Source organism: Protopterus annectens, chromosome 1.part1 (assembly GCF_019279795.1).
Source record: "Protopterus annectens isolate FY-2018-M chromosome 1.part1, PAN1.0, whole genome shotgun sequence".
NCBI lineage: Eukaryota > Metazoa > Chordata > Ceratodontiformes > Protopteridae > Protopterus > Protopterus annectens.
The window spans coordinates 236,247,294-236,275,211 of NC_056726.1; the positions used below are offsets into that span (position 1 = coordinate 236,247,294).

The 27,918-nt window shown below is 40.5% G+C and overlaps 1 protein-coding gene across 3 annotated transcripts in view; it reads right to left on the minus strand.

Moving 5' to 3' along the window:
* LOC122804416 overlaps positions 1-27,918 on the minus strand; it is a 419,051-nt gene that overhangs the window by 382,355 nt on the left and 8,778 nt on the right. For 2 of the 3 annotated variants that reach the window (XM_044074256.1, XR_006365219.1), the window contains exon 2: positions 25,292-25,559. In XM_044074256.1, coding sequence (XP_043930191.1) covers positions 25,292-25,559 — 268 coding nt within the window. The remainder of the gene's footprint in view (positions 1-25,291; positions 25,560-27,918) is intronic. The other variant, XM_044074269.1, reaches the window with a different exon arrangement.

Below are 27,918 nucleotides of genomic sequence, written 5' to 3' on the forward strand. Positions count from 1 at the left end.
CAGGTCTACTAGCCTAGTTGGACTAACTTGATCAACAAAGGATAATCAGAGTCCCTTGCAGTCCTAATGCTCACATATAGTCAAGTGGGTACAAAGTACATAAAGACTCCTGACAGATAGGATGGACTCCATCATGACCATATAAAAGTTCTCTTTTGAGATAAATTTTTCTAAGCATTACTCCACTGTTTTTCTAAAATAGAACATCTGGAAGAAGTGGGAGACTGAAGCTGCAGAGAGAAATGAAAGTGAATTGTGTAGCCTCCAAACAGAACTGCCTTGATCCACTTATCCTGCAAGGTGGCCAGGCATATCAGAAAATTGAAAGACAGATGACCCCCCCCCCCACTGTCTCCTGAGTGGGAAATGTCAGGCAAGGTCCCAAGGACTTTGGTGCTGACCCCTGGATGTAGGGCAGTGGTTCTACAAACATGTATGCATGCAGATACATATACATCTGTAAATATGCACATATATACAATGATATACACAATACATGTAATGCCTGGAGTGTGGTGATTATACTGATGTCATGAAAAAGAAACAAGTTAAACACTTTTGTAGAGCAAGACTATCTTAACTGTTGAGCACCCCTACTTAAGCTGTTATCGTACTAGACAGTAAAACCTGCCAGCAAATGACAGTGACAGAATTAGAAGCAGCTTTTTTCTGCCTGCAGACTGTACAAGTAATCTCAGACTTTCTTTCCTTAACATAAAATGTGTTGCATTGTCTTTTTGACAGTGGTTACCAACAGCTTTATGGCTTTGAAAGCCAGCAAATCATTTGCTTTTTTTCTGTAACTAGCACTACATGGAGAAGATGAAGCTCTGTGCAGCAGAAAGAATCATGATCGGGTCTACAATCGTGGTCCTATATTATGAATTTGAGACATGGATGCCAAAAAATGCACCCGGTGAATATTCTGGCGTCCATATCTCTAACACATAAATACACTCATTTAACTATATACAATTCCATATGCCTTTACACTCACATTATATACATACAATATACATACCTACAAACACATGAAAATATACACAGAATCTACACACACTCGTACATAAATATGCGTATTTATACAAACTTATACATTCATTAGTCTACAAGGGCATGTGTGTATTATACATATACATACAATATTCATATTACACATGCACAATGTACACATTCATTTGACTTAACTGGGTTAAATGAACTTATCAGCTGACCATTTTTTGCCACTACTGAAGCTTTTTTAATGCAATACAATACAAAAATGTAGTGCTGTACTTTTACAATGAGACTGTGTAAATTACATAGTACAGAAGCGAAAAAGAAATTATTGCAACAATGCATGCAGTGCAAAATTCTACAACATATACAGTACACAAATGAGAGCAACTGTAATTTAAATAGTTTACTTATATGGAGTTTATACAGAAGTTCCTAAAGGATTTAATAGGTCTTTCCTATGTTGAAGACACCCAGGCAGTTCATAGGTTGGTACTAGGCTATCAGCCCTAGAGCCTATGCAAGCCTAGCCATAACAATTCCCTGGATATTTCTTCCCACAATATTTACTTCTCTGGACCCCTGTCTAGCAGGTTGACTGACATGATCCCCGGGGTGAATTTCCTATCTCCCATCCAATCAAGGTTCCTTTTGAAGAGGGCCAATGAGGCGCTCTGCTCGACATGTATGTGCAAGTCTATTCCAGAGTATGGGGAGTCTCTGGGTCAGGAACCTATCCCTCCACCATGTTTTTTTTCATTGTGATGACAATGTTTACATCCCTGGAGCATGTGGCTCTGAGGGATTGGGATTTCTTTAAGTGGAGCATGTCCAACAGCTCAGGGTTTGACATGTCCTTGTATGTTAAGCAGAGATCGCCTCTGTTATGGTCTAGTCATTGTCTATGGAAGATGCTGACATTTGCAGTCACTGAGACCTGGTTTAAGACTGCGGATATCACCCCAGCTATATCAGGTTGCTTTTCCTTCCGCATGTTCAGACCACAAACTGAAGGCGTGAGAACTAAAGAGGTGGTTTATCAATATTCATTAAAGTACACCTCTAGATTGGTTAAACAGCACGATTCTCATGAATTACTTCAGGTGTAATTGACTGTAGGCAAGACCCTCTTCAGGTCAATGCAGCTATAGAACCTCCTCTATGAATCAGGACATCCACTCAGGCTACTTGGATCTACTTGAGTCAATCAAGATACAATCAAACACCCTGGTTTTGGGTGACTGATTACCCATCCACTGAATGAACCAACATTGGGAGACCGCTGCACCACGCCAGTCTGTGGCAATCCTGTTGAGATCTGACCACAAATCAGTCTCACTAGAAGTAACTAACACAAGACCCCCTTAGCAACAACTAGACTAAAAAACTTCTCCAAGGCCAATTACAACCTCTTACATTGTTTGTGTCTTTCGGCTTTTCCCGGTTAGGGGTCGCTCTGAGAATCGAACGGACAACGTCTGTGAGGCGACAACGCAACCGCAGCACCACCAATTACAACCTCATACATGACAGCATAAATAGGTTTATAGCCCCATCCCCCACTGATGGAACAGTCACCTAATGTAGAGTTATGCACCACTGCTTTATGAGCACCTATACAATTGTATTGATTCTGTCATACCTGATAGAACCAAAGCAAGATCTTCAAGGAAAAACAAATCTGCCTAGTGGACAACTGCCATTGCTGTCTAAGAGTAGGAAGAAATGGTCTTAAAACTGGAAACACTCCCACCTCAAGTTAAACAAGACTCCTAGTCAAGTCCTGCAAAGTTAACTATGAATGCAAATTAGCTTCCCCTAATTAAGGATAACCCATAGGTTGTTTTAGTTACATCTGTAACCTCAAAGTTAAGGCTCAGATCTGCACTGAACTCATAGTTAATGATATACATATACAAAACCAGGGGATATAGCAAACCTGCTGGCTGCCCTGTCCCTGCCACATATACTCCAAAGCATCCCTAACACTTGTCCCCCACCTAGCATCTCCAAGCAGCAGGTCTTAAACTCATTCTCAAAGGCCAAAACACAGCCTCCTACCCTGTGTCCCTGCCACATATACTCCAAAGCATCCCTAACACCTGTCCCCCACCTAGCATCTCCAAGAAGCAGGTCTTAAACTCCTTCTTCAAGGCCAAAACACAGCCTCTATGGGACCAGGCAACATCCCGGGCTGTGTTCTACATGGGTTAATACAGGAACTGGCATCATTTGGCATGCTTTTCAATCACAGCCTAAGCACTGGCTTCATTCCCAGTGGAATGGAAAATAGCTACCGACATCCCTGTGCACAAAGGGAGTACATCCACAGACCCTGGGAACTACAGGCCCATTAGCCTGACCAGCCTCATCTGCAAGGCTATAGAACAAATCATGGACCTTATTAACAAAGCTATAGCAAATCTCCAAATGCTCAACCCCACCCAGTTTGGCTTTGTCAAGAGGAGATTATGCCTGTTAAACGTGGTGGACTTCGAAATCCTCCAACTCAGGCATCACTGATGAACTCACCCATCTGGGTCATAAACCCATATATTGTCAGATGGGTTGCAAAGTGGCTCACTGATAGAACTCATACGGTCAAAACAGGGGGACTCCATCTCCTCCAGCAGATCCGTGACTAGTGGTGTTCCACAGGGATCGGTTCTGGGACCCCTGCTGTTCAAAATCTACTTCTCTGAAGTACAAGATAAAACTAAAGGACTGTGGTGGACCATGTTTGCCGATGACTGCAATCTGGGAGTGATCATTGAAATCCCTAGCAATGTCAACATCCTGCAAGAAGGTCTTACGCAGACTAATGACTTGTGTCAAAGTCATGGTCAAACTTAACGCCAAAAAATGCATCATCCCCTTCAGCATGGGTGATGCTCCTGCAAACTACCACATCGAAAGCAATACCCTAAGCAGGCAGTCAGTGGTGACAGATCCAGGCACAGAAGTCAACAGCAACCTTAACTTCGATCACCATGTCTCCACAGTGGTAAGAAGACCATTTTAAATTGTTAATCTCATAAGCAAGGGCATTGCCTGCAAAAAAAGAGGTTATAATACCCCTGTACTCTTCCTTCATCAGGCCAATAATAGAATACAACACTCCCTTTTGCATGTTCCTTTCCAAATACTTGCAGTAATTGCAGAGACCACAAAGGGTCTTCAAGATCAGGTATGTGGACAGATGGAAATCATGGTCACTTTATTTTGTGTTGTATAGACTGCTCAGAGGCAACTAGTGCCCTTCATATAGAGGGATCTCTGACCCAGCTTTAATGGAAATGCTGCACATTCAAAAGTTAAATGGCACATGGGTCACTCGCTCAAAGGACCTTAACCTGGTATGTAACATCAACAGAACTTGCTGGAGAGACAGACTTGTCTCAGGGTTTGCCCCACCTTTGGAATAAACTTTCTATTCATGTTAAACAAAGGCCCTGGTTGGCTCTATGTGTAATTTGAACAACTGGATGGGGAACCAGAAATTCACCTGGGGGGGTCCACATGTGTCCCTCTTGGACAGGGGCAACAGGTGCTGACTTTAATGTCTGCTTGAACCGGACACCCTTGGAAACACTGGCAGAACTTGGCTAGAATTGCAAGGGCTCTGAGGCAGTTAGCCTAGTAATCTCCTATAAAAAACTACAATTGCTATGATTTACCTTTATTTTGAAAGCTTTGATAGCATTATACCGGACTATGTAGAATTCTGTATACAGAAAAAGCTACTATATCAAATAAAATATTTTAACACTTTTCTGATATTACAGCAAAGCATCCTGCTTTTTACTGCCATTGCAGATTTGGATACATCTTAATTAGTATAGCATTTAAAGGCTTTTTGGAACTTAGAGGTAATAGTAAGCTTGTGAGAGATAGTATTACTACCACTGTCATTGCTACAAGTTGTTCTCTGATAACTTGCTTTTTCCTTGTCTGCTTTATATCGCTCTCTTGTGAATGCCATTATTCTCCATTTGACAAGGGAGATGTGTGAATCAGCCTTGGTGAACTACCAGTGTGACTTATTTCAACCAAATGAATTCAAACTTACTGCATCAGAGAAGCAAATACTTTAATTTCCTGTTGATATTGTAGCAAAGCAAATAATTGCGTTTAGTTTTCTACTGTTATTGCTCTCCTCCAGGCTTAGCTGTGTATCATGCAGTGATGGACAGTGCACTCTAGAGAGTAAATCCTTGGAACTGATTTCGGACTATACTTTTAACATTACTGCTCATTCCCCATACTTACTACACATTTCAAACTTGGGTTGGACTTCAGCTCAACCATTGCCTCACAGTAGCTAGTGACCTAAAGCATCCAGCTAAGCTAAATAGCTCTTTACTGCACCAACTGGCCCGCCAGTCCCCCCTCCTAGAACTGTACTCCTGACATCTAATTAAGCAGTACCAGTTAGGGCGATGTGGACATCAGGAATGATCAGAGTTCAATCTACTAGGGTCCATTACCTTCTACATCCTACAAACTCCTCTGCTCCCACGTTAATATATTTAAATTCCTCTAGTTAGCCAGTTACACACCAGGCATTATCAACTCACGTTACTCTGATATTAGGGATCTGAAGATGGCTTTCTCACCCTGTGGTCAGCCTATTACCACTAGGAACCATGATGCATTGTACGTTCCCTATCAACCATTTACTTTTACCTTTACTAAAATCCACATGTGAAAGGTGCAAAAATCTACTGAATTTGAAAGCGAACATCTCATCTAAACATGCAAACCGCACACTGCACTTTGCACTTGCATGCATCTCATCTAAGAAACCTTCTTACGCTGAGGTACTCAAGTTCTCTTCCCATGCCTCAAATGCCGCAGAGGCAAATGTCTGACAAACACCTCCACAGCAGAGAGATTTCAGATGCTGCACATCTCTCACCACTTACCATAAATCTTGCAGAGGATACTACATACCAGTTCAGCTGAATCCATAAGGCACCATTCACCAGCCAAAGCACAAGGAAATGCCCTGGTCACTGGTGACTATAATGAGACATACTCCACCTCACCAGGCTTGCAAAGATAGGGTGACAGCTTTCTCTCTGGAGCCAGGATACAACAGATGTGTCATGTCCCTTCACCTTAGACAAGCCTATGACATGGTCACTGCTCACAAGGATGTTCATAGCTTCAAACTCATTTCCAAATTATATGGAGACAGACGTGACAAATCTGAGTATGCATCCAAGGCTGGTATCATGCTATTCCTGTCTTCACAGAGGATGATGGCTTCACTATAAACAAAAAGATGACTGACCAACAACTGGCTCAACTACTGGTGAAATTCTAGGAAGGATCCACTGTGCATCAGCCTGGATGGACTTGGTTGGCTGGCCTACCTGCTTCATGATGGATGGCTTACACCTCTTACCTCAGAGCTATTGTATATTGGCCGGGACTTTTTTGGTCCATGTAGTGCCTTTGACAATGTAAACATGCTCTACCTGCCAACATAGCCCAACAAAACTAGGACAGCACAAGAACAGTGCTGCTCAATGCTAAACAGCTAATGCTGTAGGTCACTCCTTTACAACACTGACATCTAGATCAAATCTGCTCCCCAAATGCAAATAATCCTAAATTAACAATACTTTTATCTCTAAACAAAACAATCAAACTATTGTAACTAAAAACATCAATAGTAGAACTGGCTTAGTACAAAATTACTGAGAATACAGCATAGATTAAGATTCTATCAGCATATCCAAAATGCTGTTCAAAACATTAGTTAAACTGAAAACTTCACTAACAGACTATGCAGTTAAGATAAGACACTCCTTAGTCTCCTATATGCCTCAATAGCTCAGACCCATCTGCTTTCTCATCCCCTGTATACCTCGCTAATTTTCACTAACAGCCCCCTCAGCTAGCCAAACTAGAGCAATCTTAACAAAAACTACAAAATTTGCAAGTAAATACATTAGCCAAACATAACTGTGTGGCACTTCACTACCTTCTCTGTCTTGAGCTATCTAATCTCCTAGTCTTTTATAACATTAAGACTGACCACAACATCCACTACACCCAGGACAGATGCCCTGCAAATCAGCCAGTTAAACCTCTTATCCCCCCAAAAAACTACACCACCTTCCACTCGCTCAAAAATCATAATGGTGACTTCTATACTGTGTACATTGCTAACCTATGGAATTTGATCCCAGCAGATACATTTACTGACATTTGATTACAGGAAATGTTCAACTGGGGAGAAGCCCATTCTCCGTTGAGGCCTAGGGAGAAAAGCTCCGAATTATTACAAAACATTTTAAAAATAATTTTATAATCTTAAAAAATAAAGTAAAAGCATCTGCAGTTTAATTATAATAAATTATACATAATATAAAAACAGTTAAAAATTGATACACGGTATATGACAATCATTTAATACTTTAGACAGACTGTAGAGAAATTAAAGGTAGGTTAGTGTAATACAAATAGTAATTGCAGTATGAAGTGAGGGAAAAACACGCTCATGGTATATTCAGAGAGAAAAAGTCAGGGAAGACAAAATTAGATAGCAGTAATGAATAATTAATTGCATCAAAAAAACTCATCAGAAGCTATGACTCCTATACAGAAACAAAACAATTCTCTTTCATGAAGCTTGAACCACACTTACACATGCTTACCTTCTGCCTTGCTTAACTTATTGCTCCCAAATCCTTACTAATCTAAACTCTACTCTATCAAAGCTTGAATCGACATACCACAATATTGCTAGATTTGCAGCTCAACAAACCTATAAATCCCACCACTGTCTATCCCTGAAACACTTAAAATGGCTAGAACTACCCCATGTACTTCAGCTCACACAGCTTCAAACCATACACTCAATTTTGTACCAGCCAGAATACTGCCCTGCCTTGTCTTCTCTTATCTAACTACTCACCAGCTAGAAATCTCAGAAGTTCATCCTTTGATCTATTACATATCTATAAACCCAAATCTAAATCAGGTCAAAACGTATACAGCTACTACCCTTCGATGGCTTGGAACAAGCTGCCTCTGAAAATCAGAAATCTGACAAATCCCAAACAATTTAAGTTGCTACAAAAGAATACTACAAACAGCAAGGGACCTGCCATTGCTGTCATCCTCCCTGACTACAACCATTCAACTAACATACTTCCGTCTACCACTATCGTCGTCTGATCTACCTACCCTCCCCTCCTTCCTTCTCCTAGTCCTTCCCTCTTATCAGTCATCTCCAGATTCCCTTATCCTACTTCTTCCCTCACTCTTCTTCCTAATGTCTATACACCTCCTCTCTCCTCTCCTTCTCTGAAATTGTTACTGATTAAGTTCTTCAAACACTAGCCTACTCTCTGTTGTCACCTTTCTCGATGTATTATCATCCAAACAGAATGTGCCTTACCCTAGAATTACCATAAGTTTTTTTCTTTGCTTATTCAAACATGTATGTACAACAATCTTATGTTTGTCACTGTTAAAATACTTAGTGTTTTTAGTCTTTTATACCAGTTTGCATAACATTAGCTTATTTTTACTGTATTATGGAGCTTTTCTCCCCGGGACTCTGCTGAAAAAGGGCTATGGCTCAGTCAGACATACCCAGTCAACAAATGTAAAATAAATAAATAAATATTTTATAATTTTCATATATTATGTTCTACCGATGTGTTCAAGCTTAACATGCTGAAATTAAATAGTTTATGTACTATGGTGATCTCATTAAGTTATATAGTCTAGAGTGTTGCATGGTACATTTTCACTGTTAGCTCATGCAAATGTATATAATGTGCTTTTCTCCATAGGCCACCTCTGAAAAGAAGCTTTGCTCAGAAGGACTTTCCCCAACAATCAAAAACAAATTAAACTACCCTCCATAGCTTTCCTAACTCTTGACAATAGAGACGTGCATAAATACTAAAACATGGTTCCAATACATTACTTGGACACTGGAAGCAAATATCTTTTTTTTATATAAACGTGATCAATTATAAACCCTTTCTGACAAATCTGGCTCTGGCCATATAAAATCTAGGTTACTTATAAACATTCAAATATTCACTTTTTTTTTTTGAGTAATTGTAAAAGACAGACAGGTTATTAAACAGATATGTTTTAGTGGTTACCATGGATCTGAATGACATTACATCTCAAAGACACTCTATGCTTATTTACAAAGCACTAAGTATGGAAGTTTAACAAAGACAGCTTGCAATTCTGAATCCTCTTTATCCAAAGTAATAGCCAGCAGAAAAATGTTTTCCAGGTTACAAGTTTCAGGTCTTTTGCAGCATCTGGTTAAAATGGAGATGACTTCTATAAAACAAAGTTAAAAGAATGCAGAGTTTGAAATGCTGTATAAACTGATGACGCTAAGGAAAGTCTTGCAAGCTTTTAACAAAGCTAAGGAAATTGAAATATGACCTCGAAAGTTTGAAATTACTGCCCAGTAGATTAATGGCTGAGATCTGCAAAGGGTAGTCCAAAATTGCCAGTGAAAGGATGGAAACTACTGGCAGTAGGTCCACAAAGATAAAAACACCTCCTTGTTTACAGTTTGCTAAATTAGCCCCTCTGAGAAAGTGAGGAGTTGGACTATCCCACCAGGATAGGAATGGGCTTTGGCTATTAATGGAACTGGAATAACCATGCATTTAGGATCCATTGGTGGTCTGAGTGAGGCCTGTAAGATGTACGTCAGGAATATTCAAGGGTCTCAGACAGACATGTTTCTCCAAATGGTATGTTAAAAGCAGAGATAACCAGACTTATGAAGGCTAATATAGGGCTTTAAGAATGAGTTTCGGACTAAGTAAAAATGGTGGAAAACATAAAAGGAGTTGTGGGGTCATGTCCCTGCAACATTCCCCTAGAGAAAGAACAAGAGAAAAAGGTTGAGGCATTTGGTGTTGGTCAAAGATGCAAATAATCTGCAACAAGGTTATCCCAGTGAGGGAAGATCTTCAAAACTAATTGGTTAAGTGACCACTTGTTTGGCATCAGACAAGGAAACGGTCCTCCTCAGAAATAAGGCTGGCCATAAGAAAGTGATTTGTGAACATATCCCACTCCCATGCCATCACTGCTTTTGATCCACATAAGTGTTCCTCCCGGCATGTTTTATTAAATTATCCCAGTGTTTGTCACTGCAAATGGCAACACAGGCATAGAATCTTGGCATAGTACTATTAAAACCGCCATCATTTCTATAATGGTATACAGATTAGGTTCTTCCTGTGACCATGCTCCTTGGACTGTCGTCCCTTGAATATCCATCCATCCAAAAGGGCACCAGTATCGGTGCTTATAAGCAAAAAAAGGAATGTGTGCAAGTTAACTACTTTAAGTTACAAGTCTTGTATGTACCTTTATGTGCTGGTTTCATGGAATATTCCAAATGAGGCCACGAAAGTAAAAGTCCATTACACAGCGCTTATGTGAAAATGTGCTTTCAGAATCAGGTACATATTTGCTGCCAAAACTAAAACCTTTCCAGACCATACTGAGAGGGTGACTTGAATGAATCAGAATGGTCCATGTTAACATACTCTGAGGGAAGGATCCCTGTCTTTTGACGGAAAACTGTGCCTTACAGGATGTTGCATCTACCATGTATGCATAAGTAATTAAGAAGTCTTTATGATTTTGTACTGTTCACTACGATTTCTAAAGAATTGTTAGACTCCAGTAATATTTCCATGCTCAAAGCTGGGGCTACAAACCAGTTGTCTAGACAAAACACCTTTACTCTTTGCAGTCTGTGGTTTATAGCTACTACTAGACCTGCATCTGCATAATAGCCTGGCAAATGAGGTGAGAGCAAACAAAAGAATCAGGAAATAAAGGACTCACCAGGAAGCTCAAACCTTCTAAACTCCTTGGTAAATCTTTATGTGAAAGACATTACCACTGTAACTCTAGCTGACAAAAACACTTCTAAAAAGATAAACTTACAGGCTTAAGCCCTCAGATTCTTCTCCCCAGTAACATCCCTTGAAATCAGTGCAAGAATACAAGTAACCTGACCTTACACTGGATTCCATACCATCTCAAAATTCATACCAAGAACAATGTTTATACCAAGAACAAAGAACTTCAAAACTTTACTAAAAGCGCAACTAAAAACATGCTGGCTAAGCCCTTGCAATTCCCACTCTAATATCATCCACCCCATCCAACCACTACCTTTCTTTCCACTCCACTAACTACCTTGATTATAGCAAGCTCAGATGCTCATAAGCCAGTACTTATTATACAGCACAAACTGCTTCTTCTTGTAACATTTGTTAATGTCTGGTATGCACTTCACAGATAAAGATTCTAGTTGTCTACTGATGTACTATGTTCTTCATCTGGAAATATGTTGTAAGTAATTGCTATGTAAATTGTTATTCACTATGTAATCCAATGTATATACTGTCTGTTTATTTTAACTGTGGAGCTTTTCTCCCCGGGCCTCCGCTGAAAATGGACCTACGTCCAGTCGGACACTCCCGGTCAACAAATTTAAATAAATAAATAAAATAAAAATGTTTAGTAGATACACCAGTTACCAGTTCTCTCTCTAACCATCTAACCACTGAAGCCATTTGAGCCATAGCAGAGAATGTACTCATTTCAACAGCTGAATATCACTTTTGCATACTTACACTACCACTCTGCCCAGCACATCCATTGCATCCAAACCACTATCAATGCCATCTGCATATTTATCATTCTAGCCCCTCATAACAAGAATCACTGCAGCTCACTACAGAAAGCAAATTACTTTCTCAATTCCAGTTATATCCACACTCCTTTGGTCACATCTGACCTTTAAAAACCTGCATAAACATGAATGCCCTTCCCTAAGAGCTAAACTAAGTGAATCACTCTTAATACTGCCTAACCAGTCAAGGAAAGAGTGATACAGCTATCAAGTTCCCATTTAATTTTGCAATAGTGAAACAAGCTTTGAGAAAAGTATTCCGACCGCCTGGAACAATCTCTGTCAGGAAATCAGACAACTTACAGATTATAAATCTTTCTGAAGCAAACTTCATGAACACCTAAAGGAATTGTACAATTGCTCAAATGTCTTAGAGGCTATACTTTCTACTTCCTCTTCCACAAAAATCTAGCAACTCATCTAAGTGACCCAAACCCTAACACAGAAAATCAAATGTATATAAACCCACTGCACTCACTTTATATCCTCCACTTCCTCTCTCCCATCATACTAACACCCTACTCCAGTCAATTCTCCATTAATACTTGAATCATAGTTCTCTCCATCGCTGCTACACTGACAAGACAAAGCAGTATCATACCACCCTTGCAAGCAATGAAATATTCTAACATACATAACTTGATATTCTTATGTAACCTGTAGTACTGTAATAGTGAACTTTGTAATTTTGCCAGCTGTAATGAGTTACATAAATATTGTACTTTGCATTGCAAATCATGTTAAATTTGTAATTAGTTGTGCTTCTGTGTCTGTGTCTTGGCTGAAGATTCCCAGAACCAACCCACCTGCCTGGCCAGCAAAAGCAATAAAAATAAAGTAGGAATCCCAGAGCTCCAAAGATGAAAGAATGAACTGCACTGTAAACATACAAAAGGACTCGCTGAGGATGAACTCTGTTAGGCCACTTGCAGCATACACCTGAGATATTTTGCCTTTATGGGAATTAAAAAGAATGTAAATTAAGACTTGGATCCTTTCTGGTAAGATCTCTTGGATGGCTCATTTAATCAATAGGTTTAAGAGCTTCCTTCCTGCTCCACCCTTGACTGGATTAGATGTCAGGTAAGGAGTCAGACTGGGGCTGGGAAGGGTATGGAGGAGAACTGCACAGCTTCTGGATATTACTCTCCTCACTCACTTCTCCTGAGACACTTCCAAGTTAAATGGCAGCTACTGTCCACATGCCTCTAGATGAGAACAGTAAGGCAAGGTCTAATGGATTAGACTGCCATCGCCAAAATGAGGACTGTGGTAAGCCTGCTGTTGCCAATTACAACCACCTCTGGACAGAAACATTGTACAAGTTACCATGGTAGTTCTTTTCAGGTCTATCTGACTTTTTCAGACACTACTCTGCAGCGGTTCTATTTCATGTTGTTGAAATTTTAAAAGTTCAAACACCATATGGTCAACACCATATGTTCAAACGTTAAAAGTTCAAAAACGTAATAAAAAAATTACCTGAAGGTTGTAAGCAGGGGGCCAAGCCCCCATGCACCCCCACACTGCCCGCTACTTAATCAACTCCAAGATCACACTACATTGCAGGAAAGGGAAAGCTTCCCTTATAGAGATTTCCGTTGAAACATTAGAAGTTTTACAAGTTCGAACACATGGTTTCGGTCATATGATGTTCAAACTTGTAAAGTTCGACAACGTGAATGGGACCCCCTCTGCTACATTCTGGAAAACTGGCACTGGGGAGTTAAATTTAACCCCAACAGCCATAAAGATTTTAAGCTTCTCTATTATGTGTGTGTGCTTTCAATGACTGTTCACAGATCGCAAAACCAGCATGGCTACCTTGGGCTTTCTCTCCGATGTCAAAGATGTAACCAAATAGGAAAATAAAAATGCCCATGGGGCCTCTCTGCATGAATGGTGCATGAGGACAGTCACAACAGAAGCCACACTGCCATCAAAGTTAACTCACTGAAACAAATTCCAGTGATGGCCTTATTTTGTCAAACAACTCCACCTGGACTCAGCATATCAGCCAACTTACAATATGTCCTCTGTTCCTTCACTGAGACAGTTGAAGGTTCTAAGAATTCTTCTCAAATCATCTGGCAAATATTCCTTTGCTTTCCAAGGGCTACGCATTTGATACTGTTCACCAGGGTGTTTGAAGAGATCATTGCCCATTACATTTTAATAATCTTGAAATTTTACCTTTTTGGTCTCTCAAAGTGTGACACTGGTCATAAAATATTGTTTGCATATTTTATTTAGCCACTACAACTTTTTATTCTACTTATGTTATCCTTATTCTGCAATTATATCATTGGTATCACAGCATTTAAAAAGTGAAATTGAATACAACAGTAGTAGTTTACAGATTTCACTGAGCAAACAGAGGATGTGCAGCCTCACTTTTAAAGCCTGTCCATTATGTCTTCATCCAAGGGATGGACACAGCAGGACTCTGCAAAGTAGAAGCCTTTTAAGGGTTGTAACAGCAACAATGAAGTCTTGGGGTCTCTATTAAGCATGTCCAGTCTTTAGAGATACCAAGGATCTTATACGGCCTCCTTGGGACAAATCCCAAAATATCAGGGATTCTCCTTTATCTTTACTATAATGTGGCTCATTCTGTTGACCGAAGACCACCCAGGAAAAATTTTTGGGGGGGGGGGGACAAACAACCAGGATGTGTTGAGGAGAGGTTGCAAGGTTCACTATCCATCCCAGTTCTCTGCATCTCTAGGTCTTCCCTGAACTTGAGGCCATTGCAGGATAATGGAGAATCAATTCTCTCCATCTAAATTGTGGTGTGACAAACAGAGAGGAGTCTCAAGTACTACTCTTGCACTGCCATTTCCTGGCAGGCCTCAGAGTTGACTGGACCATGGATGATAAAGCCACCTGTAGATAATCAGCTCTACCAAGTCTTACCCTTCAAGGTCCTCCAGTCCCCATTTTCTGCCCTGGAAGATGGAGAGCCAAAGAAGCATCTTATTGAAGTTAAAATCACAGTCAGAACTGGTGCCTTAGACAGCAGATACAGCACAGCTGGCATCATTGCTGCTGTGATGAACACCAACACAACACTCAGAGCTGATGTTCTTGTTCCCACCTGCCCAAAGCCAAACAGGCATGACGACACACAGAGAACTGACCTAATCATGTTCCCAAAAGGCTTACTGGAATGTAGAGTGACATGGTGATTGACTCCGTGCACAATGCCAGAAGAGTTGACCCTGACTGAAGGAGATCTCTGCAACAAAAGCAGTTATATACCAGTGGCTCTTGGACTAAAGGAACTCCTAAAACAACATCAGTACTGAAATTAAAGCCAGTGACACAATCAATATTGAATGTACTACCCCAAAGACATTAGCCCTGCACAGGACCAGAGCTAATGCCCATACTCAAGTGTTATGCCAACACCAACACTGGGAAATTGAAATCCAGCCTAATCTGCACCAACACTGACAATAAGACCAGTGAGGAGAACTAGGATTACTTGACAGAAAAGTTTGGCAATGATATGCCTCTGTCCACCATCCATAGTACTAGAAGGTAGAGAACTTTTTGGATTTTAACAAAATGTATTCATCTTCTCATGATCTACTTCAGCTATAGGATCTTGAAGATTAAGGCTTATAAGGAAAACGTTTTTTCCTAATTTCAACATACAGAAATGAAAGAGCAGAGATGTAAGCTAGCTTTTGACCTCTATGTCATTACCTGATCTGCACTCCCAGTTGAAGAAAAAAAGCACTTCTTGGAAAAGCTTTTCTCTTTTAAGCTGTTGCAAAGTTGCTTCAGATCTTAAAAAAATGTTTTTTTAAACTGGAACTACTTGCTGATAGCAAACAGCTGCTATAGCTTATGCCACAAGGTTGACAAGTGCTTCAGTTCTGACCACAAATGCAGTACCTTTAATCACCCTCTAGTACTATGCGCCTGAGATAGCTGCCCCCTTGACCCATTCATAATATACTATAAGAGTCTGCTCACACTAACTTAACAGAAAAATGCTCCGAGGAGGATTCCACAGTTATGGTCTTCTTTAAAACATAGATAGGAAACCTTAATGTGATCAGTTCTGACTCTTTCCCAATTTATGCTCCATCTCTTCTCTTATCTTTGGTGTTAACCACGAGCTTGGTCCTTGAGCTCGAGAATGGAGCTCAAGTTCAATGCCCCATTAGTAATAGAAGCAGAACTTTCCTTTTTCCTTGAGAAAAATAAACTTGTTTTGCTATTCCTAAAAGTGTTAAGGGTAAAGTAATTTGCAAAATCTCATGTCCACCATATGTTCCTCGTTTAAAACAAAAGAACTTGCTTTTCCTGTCTTTTTCTATGTCAATGTAAGAACTTATGCGTACATTTGCATTTTTTTGAAAACTATATTGTAAACACGGTTCCAATTAAACAAATGCCAATCACACTCAGTTGTAAATTCACCTGAGGGTGGGACGGTCACTGTAGTAGAATGTATGGCTAAATATCCCCTCAGTGTTGTTTCCTCTTACACTCAAGTCACCATCTTCCTTCACAGAGCAGGTATGTGTCATATGTTATTACATTTCTATTTGTTCTAAAACTGTGTAAAAAAGAGGGAAAAGTCTTTGGTAGTATGTTATAGTTGTAACATTCAGATCAGATAAGTTTTATGTATGCTGAGCGTGTTTCCCTTTAGCACATACATAGGTAATGCAAGTTGCTGGTGTTCTGGTACACATCACTGTTTTGACATACTGATCAACACCATGAACATTTTCTATGTGATGGTATTATACTGTGTGTATCAGTGGAGTGCCATGTTCTGACAATTTGCTCAGTACAACTATTTACACTGCATTACTGTCTATCAGTATATTTCTTGCTAAAACTTTGAGCTTACATCCACACATTTTCTTACCCTCAATCTGTTCTTATATTTCTCCTGTATCCTCTTGCTTTAATTTACTGTGGTCCTTCCTCCATCTCTTTTTGTATATGTACTAACTATTGCCTCAATATAATTTTACAGCTCAGTAGAGTTTTTTTTTCCCCATTTCAGAGCCTGTGGTCATTACATCTGACCTCAATATTGCAGGAGCTCTGCCACAAGGCCCTACACCTAGAAGTTTATTGATAATTTTGTCAGTTTTTAATGTAGGCATATTTATCCTGAAGAACCTAGATGCACATTACCTTTAATCAGTTCAATACATGCCTGCTTCCTGATTGAACGTCTCTGTACACTCCAAGGACCTCTAAGTTGCCACTGTCCCCTTTTACTTGACCAGTAGACTATGCTGTATATGCCATTTATTTAGTCTCTGGTAGTGACAGACAACCTGTTTTACTTGCATCTATTTGTTAATTGCTTTGTTTTGGCTATAAACTGATAGTTGTCAATTGACCTGGGGGTGGGAAAGAAAAAAATATTACTAGGTGATACAAATGACAAACTCCCCTACATCTAGCATGAATTTGTGATTTCACACAACTAATAGCTCCATACATAGTAAGACAATTTCTATTAGACTGGATCCTAGTATCAGACCCTAGCAAACACTCCACCACAGGTACATTGTCAGACTCCCTGTGATCATATCTGTCTATACGACTAGACATCTCGCATCCGGTTAAACAGCATATTTATAAAAACACATAACCTTCAAGATTAACCCAGAAATGTTCATTACTACACTATCATCTATTAAAATGGAACTTCCTAACAATCCTCCCCTTAGACACTTTTCTAAATATCCTAAATAGCCTTGCACCTCCTAGAAGGAAGAGGCCGAAAACAAATAATGCAAATTTTCTATCCAAAAAGAACTAATGCAGGATAGAGAAAAAGCATTGAAGGGGTGGCAAAAATATAAAACACCTCAATATCTTGAATACTTCAGAATGCTTCACAATCATACTAAAGAGCAAATAAATGAAGACAAAATCTATAATAACTTTCACAATACTAAACAAACCTAAAATATTTTGGACATCCATTAAAGAAATCTTACATCCTGCCTGGCCACAATTCAGCCTAAACTCCTCTCCTGTTAATTCACCACTCAAAACTGCAGCACAGTTCAACTTTTATTTTATAGGTAGTATAGCATCTCCAGCATCTAATCCCAACCCTGCCCAACAGACACATATCACCACATCTACTTTCACCTTCAAACCTGTCCACGTCCAATATAAAACTACTCAAAACATGCTCTTATTCAGCTAATGAACTTCCAATTGAATACCTAAAAACAGCAACAAATAAAATTTCCTATCCTGTCTCAATCCTTATAAACAAGTCAATCTGTGAATCCCATGTTCCCTCTCTGGAAAAAGGTCACATTATCCTTCTGCACAAAGGACATTCAACAGACATGAATAAATTTAGACCTATAGCAATCTTGTCCCACCACTAAGTTAGAAACATGTATTCAAAAACAAATTGCCCGGCTACCTCCTGCAGTAAGACCTCCTATTCCCTACACAACATGGCATCCATCCTTCCCATGGTAATAACATTGCCCCACTAAAAGTCTTTGAAACAGTTTGTCTCAGAAAACTTTTACTTCAGATGTCCTCACTAGATATCTCTCAGCCCAAAAAAAGACCAAACTGCTACTTTTTATCTCCAAATCCCTCTGTCATGAAAAAACAAGTCCTCCCTTTTGATAAAACAACCAATGAAGTCACTTTTCATAGCAAATTATTAGGCATAATAGTGGATGATAATGTTACATTCAACCTGCATATACAAAATTGCATAAGAAACACTCAAACTAGGGATGCTTTACAAAGCCAAACGCTCTCTCACCGAAGCAACTAAAACTACACTTGCCACTACTTATCTCCCTCCCCACTCTTCTTTATGGCACCCCCATCTCTACTAACCTCCGGAATTCACAAAAATTAAAACCTGAACAACGCTATAACAAAGTTGTAGCACATAGCCCTTTCACAGCCCACCACTGTATGGACTGGAAAAACCTTAATTGGTTAGAACTGCTTCATCAACTAACAGTCTTGCCACCTATAAAATTATCCAGCATCCATCTCTGTCCAGCACTAAAAAACAAGCATTCTACACAACTATGTTCCCAGTTGGTTACTGCAATTCAATGACCTAAACTCTTGTCTAAAGACCTAGCGAATCTGTTGAGCATTGCCTGTTCTCATACAAGCTTGCCAAGTCCTGGAACTCCTTAACTGCATCCATCAGGTCTATATTCTCTCCTTTCCATCTTTCAAAACCACTCGCAAAGACCACCTAGCAAAAAATGTCTCTCTATTCTTACTCAAAACCAGGATAAACTACATCCCTAAATGTGAACAAGTACCTTTTCATTCCTTATTTATACATCCTATGATCCTTACTCTCCCTTCTTTGCTTACTTCCTTACGAATTCTTCTCTGAGTTTCTCTCTAATCATAAGTCTGTTTTCCCTATAACTCACTTTTAATTTCTCTACAAACTGTCTAAAACTTCTATAAATATTAAATGATTGTCATATACCTTGTATTGATTCTTAATCAATGTTTTATGTCTAATTTTTTTATTTAAACTGCTGATGTTTTTTATGTTTTTGAAGATTGGAAAATTACTGTTCTTAAAAATGTTTTGTAATATTTTGGAGCCAAGACCTCCACTGAAAATGGGCTTCTACCCAGTCAAACCTTTCTGGGAATCAAATGTCAATAGACAGAAAAGCAGTACTTAGGAAATTTAAGTGCAGCTAGCAAAGGGCAAATTTAAAGCTAGCAACCAGCGAAAGAGGAGCCAGTATGAAGTGCGAATGAAAATAAAAGTTAAAATACACAAATCAGCTGGAAATCTAGAAATGCCTTTTAAGAGCTGACAAGAATAAAAGTCAGACTATGTAAATGTGCATAATACACTCTTGGCAAGGGCACAGCAACAAGCAAAGGAAAAACAATGGGTGAGAAGATAAAGGTCTAGGGAGGGGTATTGAAAACTGCTTTAGCATAGCAAAAAAAAAAAAACATCCAGAAAGATCTGACATGAAATATTGCAAAGAAAAATGCAACTTAAAGTAGGATGACTGAGAAAATGAATGTAATTGGAGACATTTTTCTACAACAAATATCTGAACAAAATGTAGACTACAGCTGTTTATCCAAATGCTTGCTAAACATGTAGCAATGCAGAACTGAAGAGGAATTTACAGAGCATTATAGGTAAAGGGGGCTATAACCCAGCAAAATTTCAGATCGTGACTTGTCAAATACCTGAGGCTTTAATCCTATTTGGCAAGGACAGACCCTTCTGTCAGACTAAAGCATAGATGTGGCCCACTTTAAAAAGTTCCAGTGGCACCTACAGGGCTGTATATTACAATAAGCAAAGCCAAAATAGCAACATCTCAGTCTGTAAATCTAAACATTCAACAGCAAATGCTACAATAAACTAATTTTAAATGCAATTATTCTTTAATGAGTGCGTTAATCCCACTAGGCTAGTAGCCTCTTTTCAGGCGAGACTCAAGGTGGTATTTATAGGTTCATAGGTTGATACTAGGCTATCTGCCCTAGGGCATTTACAAGCCTAGCCAGAGTGTGCTTGGCTTTCGCCACCCTTCTTAGATTAGTTGACTGTGCCGCTGTATAGTAAGTCACAGAAGATAACCCATTTAAGGTTAGTTTACCATGCCTCTGTCTAGCAGTGACACAGAAGAGATCCCAGGAGTAAATTTATGATCTCCCATCCAAACGTCAAGATTCTTCTTGAAGAGGGTCATTGAGGGGCTCTGTCTGACATGGGTTGGGATTTTGTTCCAGAGTGAGGGGAGCCTCTGGGATATGAATCTGTCCCTCCGGCATGTTCTATTTATTTCTGTGCTGAGGTTTAAGTCACTGGAGCATGTAGTTCTGATGGATTTGGATTTCTTGAGGTGGAGCATGTCCATTAATTCTGGGTTGGACATGGCTTTATACGTCAGGCACAGATCACCTCTGAATAGGCAGTAAGCAACTGAGTAGAGCTGGAGTTTCTTTAGCCTGTGTAGGACATCTGTTTGAGTCCCTTGATCCTCTTGGTGAGGTACTTTTGGGGTCTTTCTAGTTGTAGCAGGTGTCGGGTAAGGTACATCCCAAATGGGGCATTGTATTCAATTATGGGCCTGATGAGTAGAGGGGCACAATGACCTCTCTTGATCTAGATGTGAACCCCTTCATGATAAGGTGGGCTATATAGAATGTCTTTCTAAACACTTTGGCAATGTGATTGTCAAAGGAGAGATTGCAATCTACTTGGGTCCCCAAATCTCTAATTACTTCTTCCGTACTTAATGGATTTCCACCTATGTGGTAATTTGTGGGCACTTTGTTTTTCCCAAAGGGGATGACTATGCACTTTTTGGCATTTAGCTTTAGGCCATGGCTCTGGCACCAGTTATCCGTCTCTGTGAGACCTTTTTGGAGAATGCTTGTGTCAGCCGGCGAGTCGATTATGGCCCCCAGTTTGCAGTCATCTGCAAACTTTGTCAGCCATAGTCCTCCTGTGTTAGCCTGTACCTCAGAGAAATATATATCAAACAAGAGAGGTTCCAGGACTGAGCCTTGTGGAACGCCACTTGTAACTGGTTTAGAGTCTGACATGGCACCTGCAATTCTGACCATGTGGGTTCTATCCCTAAGCCAGTTTGCAACCCATCTTGTGACATAGGGGTTGATATTTAAGCTGGTGAGCATATTTATGATGCCCAAGTGGTATTGTGTCGAAGGCTTTTGCATGGTCAAGGTAGGCTGTGTGGACTACCTTCCCTTCATCTATGGCCTTGGTGACTGTTTCAAAGAAATTGACCAGGTTCAAGAGGCAAGATCTGCCCTTAAAGCCGAACTGGGTAGGATCCAGTGTTTGGAGGCTCCCAATGTCTTTGTTTATGAGTTCCATGATGATACGCTCCATAGCTTTGCAGACCAGGTTAGTTAGGCTTATAGGGCGATAGTTTCCGGGGTCCGTTGTGGCACCACCTTTATGGAGCGGGACCACTATTGCTGTACGCCATTCTTTTGGTACATATCCTGTTGTAAGTCTGAGACTGAACAGTGATTTTAAGTGAGGGTTCAGTTCTTAGAGCTCATGTAAAACGCAGCCTGGGACACCATCCGGTCCCATTGATGCTGTGTTTTTTGCTTTGGAGAGGGCAGCTCTCACCTGTGCATCTGTGATGTCAGGGAGACTACACTCTGTTGGGATAGTCATTTGCTCATTTGGGGGGGAGGGGGAGTTTGCACTGAACCTGTCTGCCAGGATGTTGGCAATGTCTGTGGGTTCAGTGTATTTTTTGTCATTTTGCACTAACTCAGAGCATATCTGGGAGTTTCCAACCAGGTTTCTGACATAACTAAAGAAAGCCTTGTGATTATCTTTAGCGTCTTGTACAATTTTTCTTTCAAAGCTAGCCTTAGATGATTTTATGAGGGATTGTAGTTTCTTGCTAGTACTGATCAGAGTTGCCTTCCCTTTCAGGGATTTTGCTCCATCATGTAGTAGCTTCCTCCTTCTGTTGTACAGCTTATTTATGGCTGGGGTCCACCAGACAGGTCTCCTGCCTTTGGAGGAGTGTGTCTTGGTTTTATTTGGGATAGCACGATCCATGCATTCCTGTAGGTATCCACAGAATGCGTTTGTAAAGGATTCTGCGGTTTGGGCTGTATTTTCCACTGGCCCTGGGGCTTTGAAGGATTCCACCTCGGTTTTGAGAAGTGGGAAGCTTGCTTTTGAGAAGTTTTTGACCGTGGTTTCCTTTTCTGGGGGTGGGGATGGGATATGGATGTCCATAGTGATTAATTTATGGTCAGATCTTACCAATGAGGGGTATACCTCTGGTATGGAACATAGAGTCCCCATGTTGGTGATGATCAGGTCCAATATGTTTTCCCCTCTTGTGGGAGTGGTGACCAGTTGTTCCATAGCATTTGAGTTTATAAATTCTAGGAACCATTGGGCTAGGGTGTTGTGACTTGAGTAGTGCTCCCAGTCTATATTTGGGTAGTTAAAGTCACCCAATATAATGGTGTTTGGAGAGACCTTCATATTCTCCAGTGTCTTCAAGTGGGGTTCCTGAGTTTGGGAGGGTGGTCTGTAGCAGGCTACAAACTGGAAGGCAGTTTTGCCCACTGTTAGTAGCACATGGATGGTCTCAGATGCTTCGTGCAGTGCCACTAGCCTGGATGTATGGGTATCTGATGAATATGGATACTCCCCCTCCTCTTGTGGTTCGGTCCGAGTTTTGGTGCCAAAAAGCATGGTATGAGGTATAGCCTGGTAGTGCTGGGGTGCTCTCGGGAGCCTTGAACCAGGTTTCTGTTACTACACAGATATCGATATTCTCCATACTGAGGAGAGCTTTCGAGTGCGAGCATCTTGAGGTTTAGACTTCTGACATTGAGCAGCATTACCCTTAGTTTCTTTTTCCTTGTGTTGTCTAAGGAGGTGGGTTTGTCTTTTGAGCCTTCCCTAAAAAAGGCACTATGGGGGTGGCAAGAGCCTTGGCCAGTATTCGAAAACCCAGGGGTGACAGGTGCAAGCCGTCTCTAGCGAAGCAACATGGCTTGTCAACCATGTCATCCCAGGCTGGCAGACACTGGATCCCCTTTTGAGTGACACCAATACTTCAGCCAATTGTTGAAATTGATCATTTTGTCTTTATACTGTGGTATCATTCTTGGTGAGGGTAAGATGCTACTCAAGGTCAGGGTCATACCAGCCTGGGCCACATGATCAGAGAGCTCCTCTATGTCTCTTTTCATCTAATCCAGGGAGGTACGTCTCAGGTCATTTACACCAGCATGGACAATGACGGAGTCATATTTGTACTTGCTTTGGAGTGACCCGAGTGCTTGTGTTATGTGGCGGATCCTGGCATCAGACAGGCAGCTTACAGTGACCTTCTTGTTCAGCCTGGTGAGAGGGACGTCAGTGTGTCTGACAATAGAGTCACCTATTACAAGTGTATTAGGTGTGTTGTTTAGCTTTAAGGGCTGTGACTGTGTGGCACACTGACTTTGTGAATTATGTGATACGTGGGTATTGTTGTGGAGTAGCAGTTGCTTGGATGTCTGCTTTGGAGGTCCCTGTTGCTTGGGCAGATTTTTATTTAGAGCCTCCGAGTATGTTTTTGTGTGTTTATGTGTTTGGTTTGCTGTTGCGATAGGTCTATGTGAGACTGGATTTGTGGTGTGTGTGTGATTACCTTCTCCTCCAGGCTGACCGTACCAGTACTATGTTGAGAGAGCTCAGCCTCCAGTTTGGCTATATAGTTGCATCTCTCACATATATTTGAGCTTGTTGGGAAGAGGAGAGGGTGGTCTGTGTACATAAGGCAGTAGTAACATTGCCTCAAGATTCCCATATTCACCAGCTGGACTGGAGAGTAAACCTGAAACTGACTTTTGGACATGCCAGAATAGTATAAGGAATTACTTTTTGACTTGATCAAAAAGGACCAATAGGGAGCCAAGTACTTAAAGGGAGTATAAGAGGGTGTAGTGCTTTAGTTTATTAGTGCTTACCTATAAGACACTTATCCTAGCTACTGCTGGGTTTTAGAAGGAAAATAGAGTGCTTACTTTGAGATTTGGAACAGTTCTAAGGGAAAAAGTGAAGAGCAGGCTTTGTGGAGCCAGGAATAGTTTAAACCTGATTAAGCGGTGTTGCGCTATAATTTGGCTTGACCAACCACCAACTGAAGCAGACAGAGCCTCAACTTAACATCTCATCCAAAGGATGGAACACTAGTGTGTAAAAACCTCCTTATGCTATAGTGCAGTGTTGGCAATCCATCTACCTGGTATGGAAATAGAACCCACAGCCTTCTGCACCAAAAGAAAGCGAGTCATCTCGAGCTACTGACACTGCTTGAAAAAGATAAATGTGAATACTGTTTGGCAGAAAACACGAAAGTAAGTCTCTCTGGAGACATGCATACTGAAGACACCCAATTTGTACTCAAGGATTAGATTACTACTCTATGCATTACTAATGTAGATATGTAAGAAAAAGTAACACAGCGACATCCAATTGTAAATCAGTCACAGACCTAAAATGAACACTAGGAAAAATGATTGGAAAGTTCAGTTTGTAGGAGATGGCATTCTACCAGATGCTTAATGAGACTTAACAGCATTACTGAATTATACCTACAAGAAAGCACAATAAAGTTCAAATTTCCAGCTGTCGTATACATTTTAGAAAATGATTTTAGCAAGCCTAATTAAATCATAAAAGTCAAGGCTGTTGGTTTTGCTCTCAGAAAGCCAAACAAAACAGACCCTGCAGTTTTTACTCCCAAAGAAACCATTTGGCATGTTATAATCAACGCTTATATTTTTTTACTAGATTGATATTCTGAAGTTCTACAGTAGGAAACATACAATTAGAAGGATGTTAAGGCATAAAATTGTGAACAAATTAAACTCTGATTCAACCTTTAGCAGATGGAACAGGCACATTTTTTTCTAAGAATATTTAAGTTCACAACATTATACAGGCTCTTTGTTACAAACTACTATTCCTAAACTATTAACCAGAAAGCAGTGTAACAAATCAGTATCTGAAATTCCGAAGGAAAATGGCAAATAACTAACCTCTGTGAGACTCCAGAACACATTCTTTACTAATTCCCCACAGCTCTTCAATCTCATAATCTGGAAGTTGGACTGGAGGCAAGGGGACCATCTCTTCCAAAACCAACCACTGAGTCCAATATTTAGGCGGTGGGCAAGTTTTAAATAGCAAGTCTTGTAACTGTCTGTTGTATGGCAAGGTACTGTACACTTTGTGCCATATATACAACAGCCTGAATGCATCTTTTGGGGGGAATGTTTCATCACATAAGGATAGCCTAAAAAAGAACTAACAGAAAATTTCCAATTAATTAACTCAACGGTCATGTTAAAGCAGCACAATAAAAACAAAACAGCCAAACTCTGCAAATCCTCGCTTTCACATTATACAAACATGCTAACTTTGTGGTGGACAAACCTGCTCTATAAATTCTAGTAACAGTGCTGTACACACCAGTGTGGTCAGCTGAATGTACACTGTCCAAATATGTTGTTCACATAAAATAGTAAGGGCATTATGCTCATATGCACCATAACAGACTGAGCCATATAAGCTACTGGCCATATGGCCCTCACATGAGCAAAGCTCAGCAAGAGTTATTTCTGACATTTTTGAAAGCTTTCCCTCTGCTGTTGTTTGCCAACTCTGAGACCTCACGTTTGGGAGCTGTCGTACAGTTAGCCAGCAGGGATTTGGTGGCTGGTTTGACCTGCGATGGTTGACATCAGTACTTCCATCACAGTGGAGGAGTTCCTTGGCCTCCCCCTGGCATGTGTGCGCTCTTCCATACAAGCCTAGAAGGCTATTGGCTTTGATCACAAAGCACCCCCAAGTCCCATTTCCTTTGCTGTCCTTCAAATCTCTGCTTGAAAAGGAGCAAGTTAGCTAAACGTAGGATTCCAGAATGGGTAAGCCAGTGCAAGTAGCTGAGATAATGGTTGCAGAAAGAACTGTTGACAAGAAAGTCCAGAGACATAGCTCAGCATTAGGTTAGGATGAGAGGGAAGTCAAGTCACTAAATTCCATAGCCAGGCAGAGACAGAGATGTTGTGGGAATGGCTGTAACATTGTTTAACACAAGACTAGCAGCACAGACCACTATCAGGAGGAAGATGGAAGCCACAGCCTCTGCTCATTGAAAGGAGGACAACAAGGAAATCTGAACACTGGCAGAGGGGAACTCTAGGCCGTGATCATTAATAAGAATGACAATGAACTCTGATCACTTCCACCAGAGGAGAATGGGGAGGCTCATCCACTAACATCGAAAGGGGAGAGAGTCCATATAACTAGCTAATGGGGAGGGGTTGGCAGCGGACTAATCAGTGATGGGAAAAGGAAGCGTAGAAAGAAAAAGAAAGAAGCCAAACTACAGAAAGAAAGGAATTCTGACTATTGACAGAACAGAGAGGCAGATACCCCCCCCCAAAACAGGTAACAGAAGGAGAGGGCTAGAGTCAAGAGACTCCAAATGCCAACAGTAGGAGGAAGCAGTGGAATCTGTTCACAAATATGAGGCAGACGAAGACAGCAGTGAAGACCAACAGAATGGAAAGGTAAGCATCCTGTTCACTGACTGGTGGGGAATACCAGGTGGCTCCAAACACTGATAGGGAGGAGGAAAAAAAAAAACTGTTCCAGCACTGGCAAAGATAGTTTGGGGGGGGACTGATCCCCAATTGGGTGGAGGTAAAAGACAGGACACTAAATGGAGGAGACACTATGGACCGAGGGGAGTAGAAATGTTTAATTTCTGATGGAAGAAGGGGCTAATTACAGTCAGGAGAGGGAAGGAGGATTTTTTTCACTCTCAGGAGGAGGAAGGTGGACATAAGGGACTTACTGACAGAAGGACTTGGGAGAAGATGATGTACTCTTATCCGTGACAATAAGTGAAGTTAAAGTTCCTAATACCTCACAGCAGAAGGAAGGAAACAAAAGATTTCTGACCACTGACGGGAACAAACGTGGACTTTAGTCACTATCAGTAGGTACAAGGGGACTCTGCTGTTAGACAGGAGAACTACTCCTATTGAACTATGATGCAAAAGATTTCTCCAAGATGGGGAGGTGAAGGCTCTAAGAAATATAAGGTTCCAGTTAGGTGGCACCCAATGCTAGGTCTGTATGCCATTTTTAAGGGTTCTCATTTATATTCTTTGCCAGAAGTAACAAGGTCTATGGATCACACAACTCCTTTGCTATATACACTCAAATAAGGCTTCACACCCCCTTAGTGCAGTAACTGAGCTGCAAGTAGGTCTGGGTAAGGGGACAGAACTCTTAATGATAGTCTCCACAATACACTTTATGCCTAGATTAAATATGGAACAAGCAGTTTACAATTAGGCTTAAGGGGTTCATAAATTAAGGTATCAGATAGCACTGTTACAATTTAAACAGATACATAGAGTAACTGTAAAAACAGTACACATTTATAGGATTAATAAAGAAATGCCAATGCCAATAAAGTAACCCAGCAATATTTCAGAACACTGGAAAAAAATTTAAGCCAACAAAGACCATAACAAAATGATAAAGTCACATTTACAGAAACCTAAACACGCTAAATGAGCAAAAGCAAATGAAATGTACTGCTTTGCTGGTAATAAATGTTAAGGTTTTAAGGTCTGGTTCATAAAGTGGC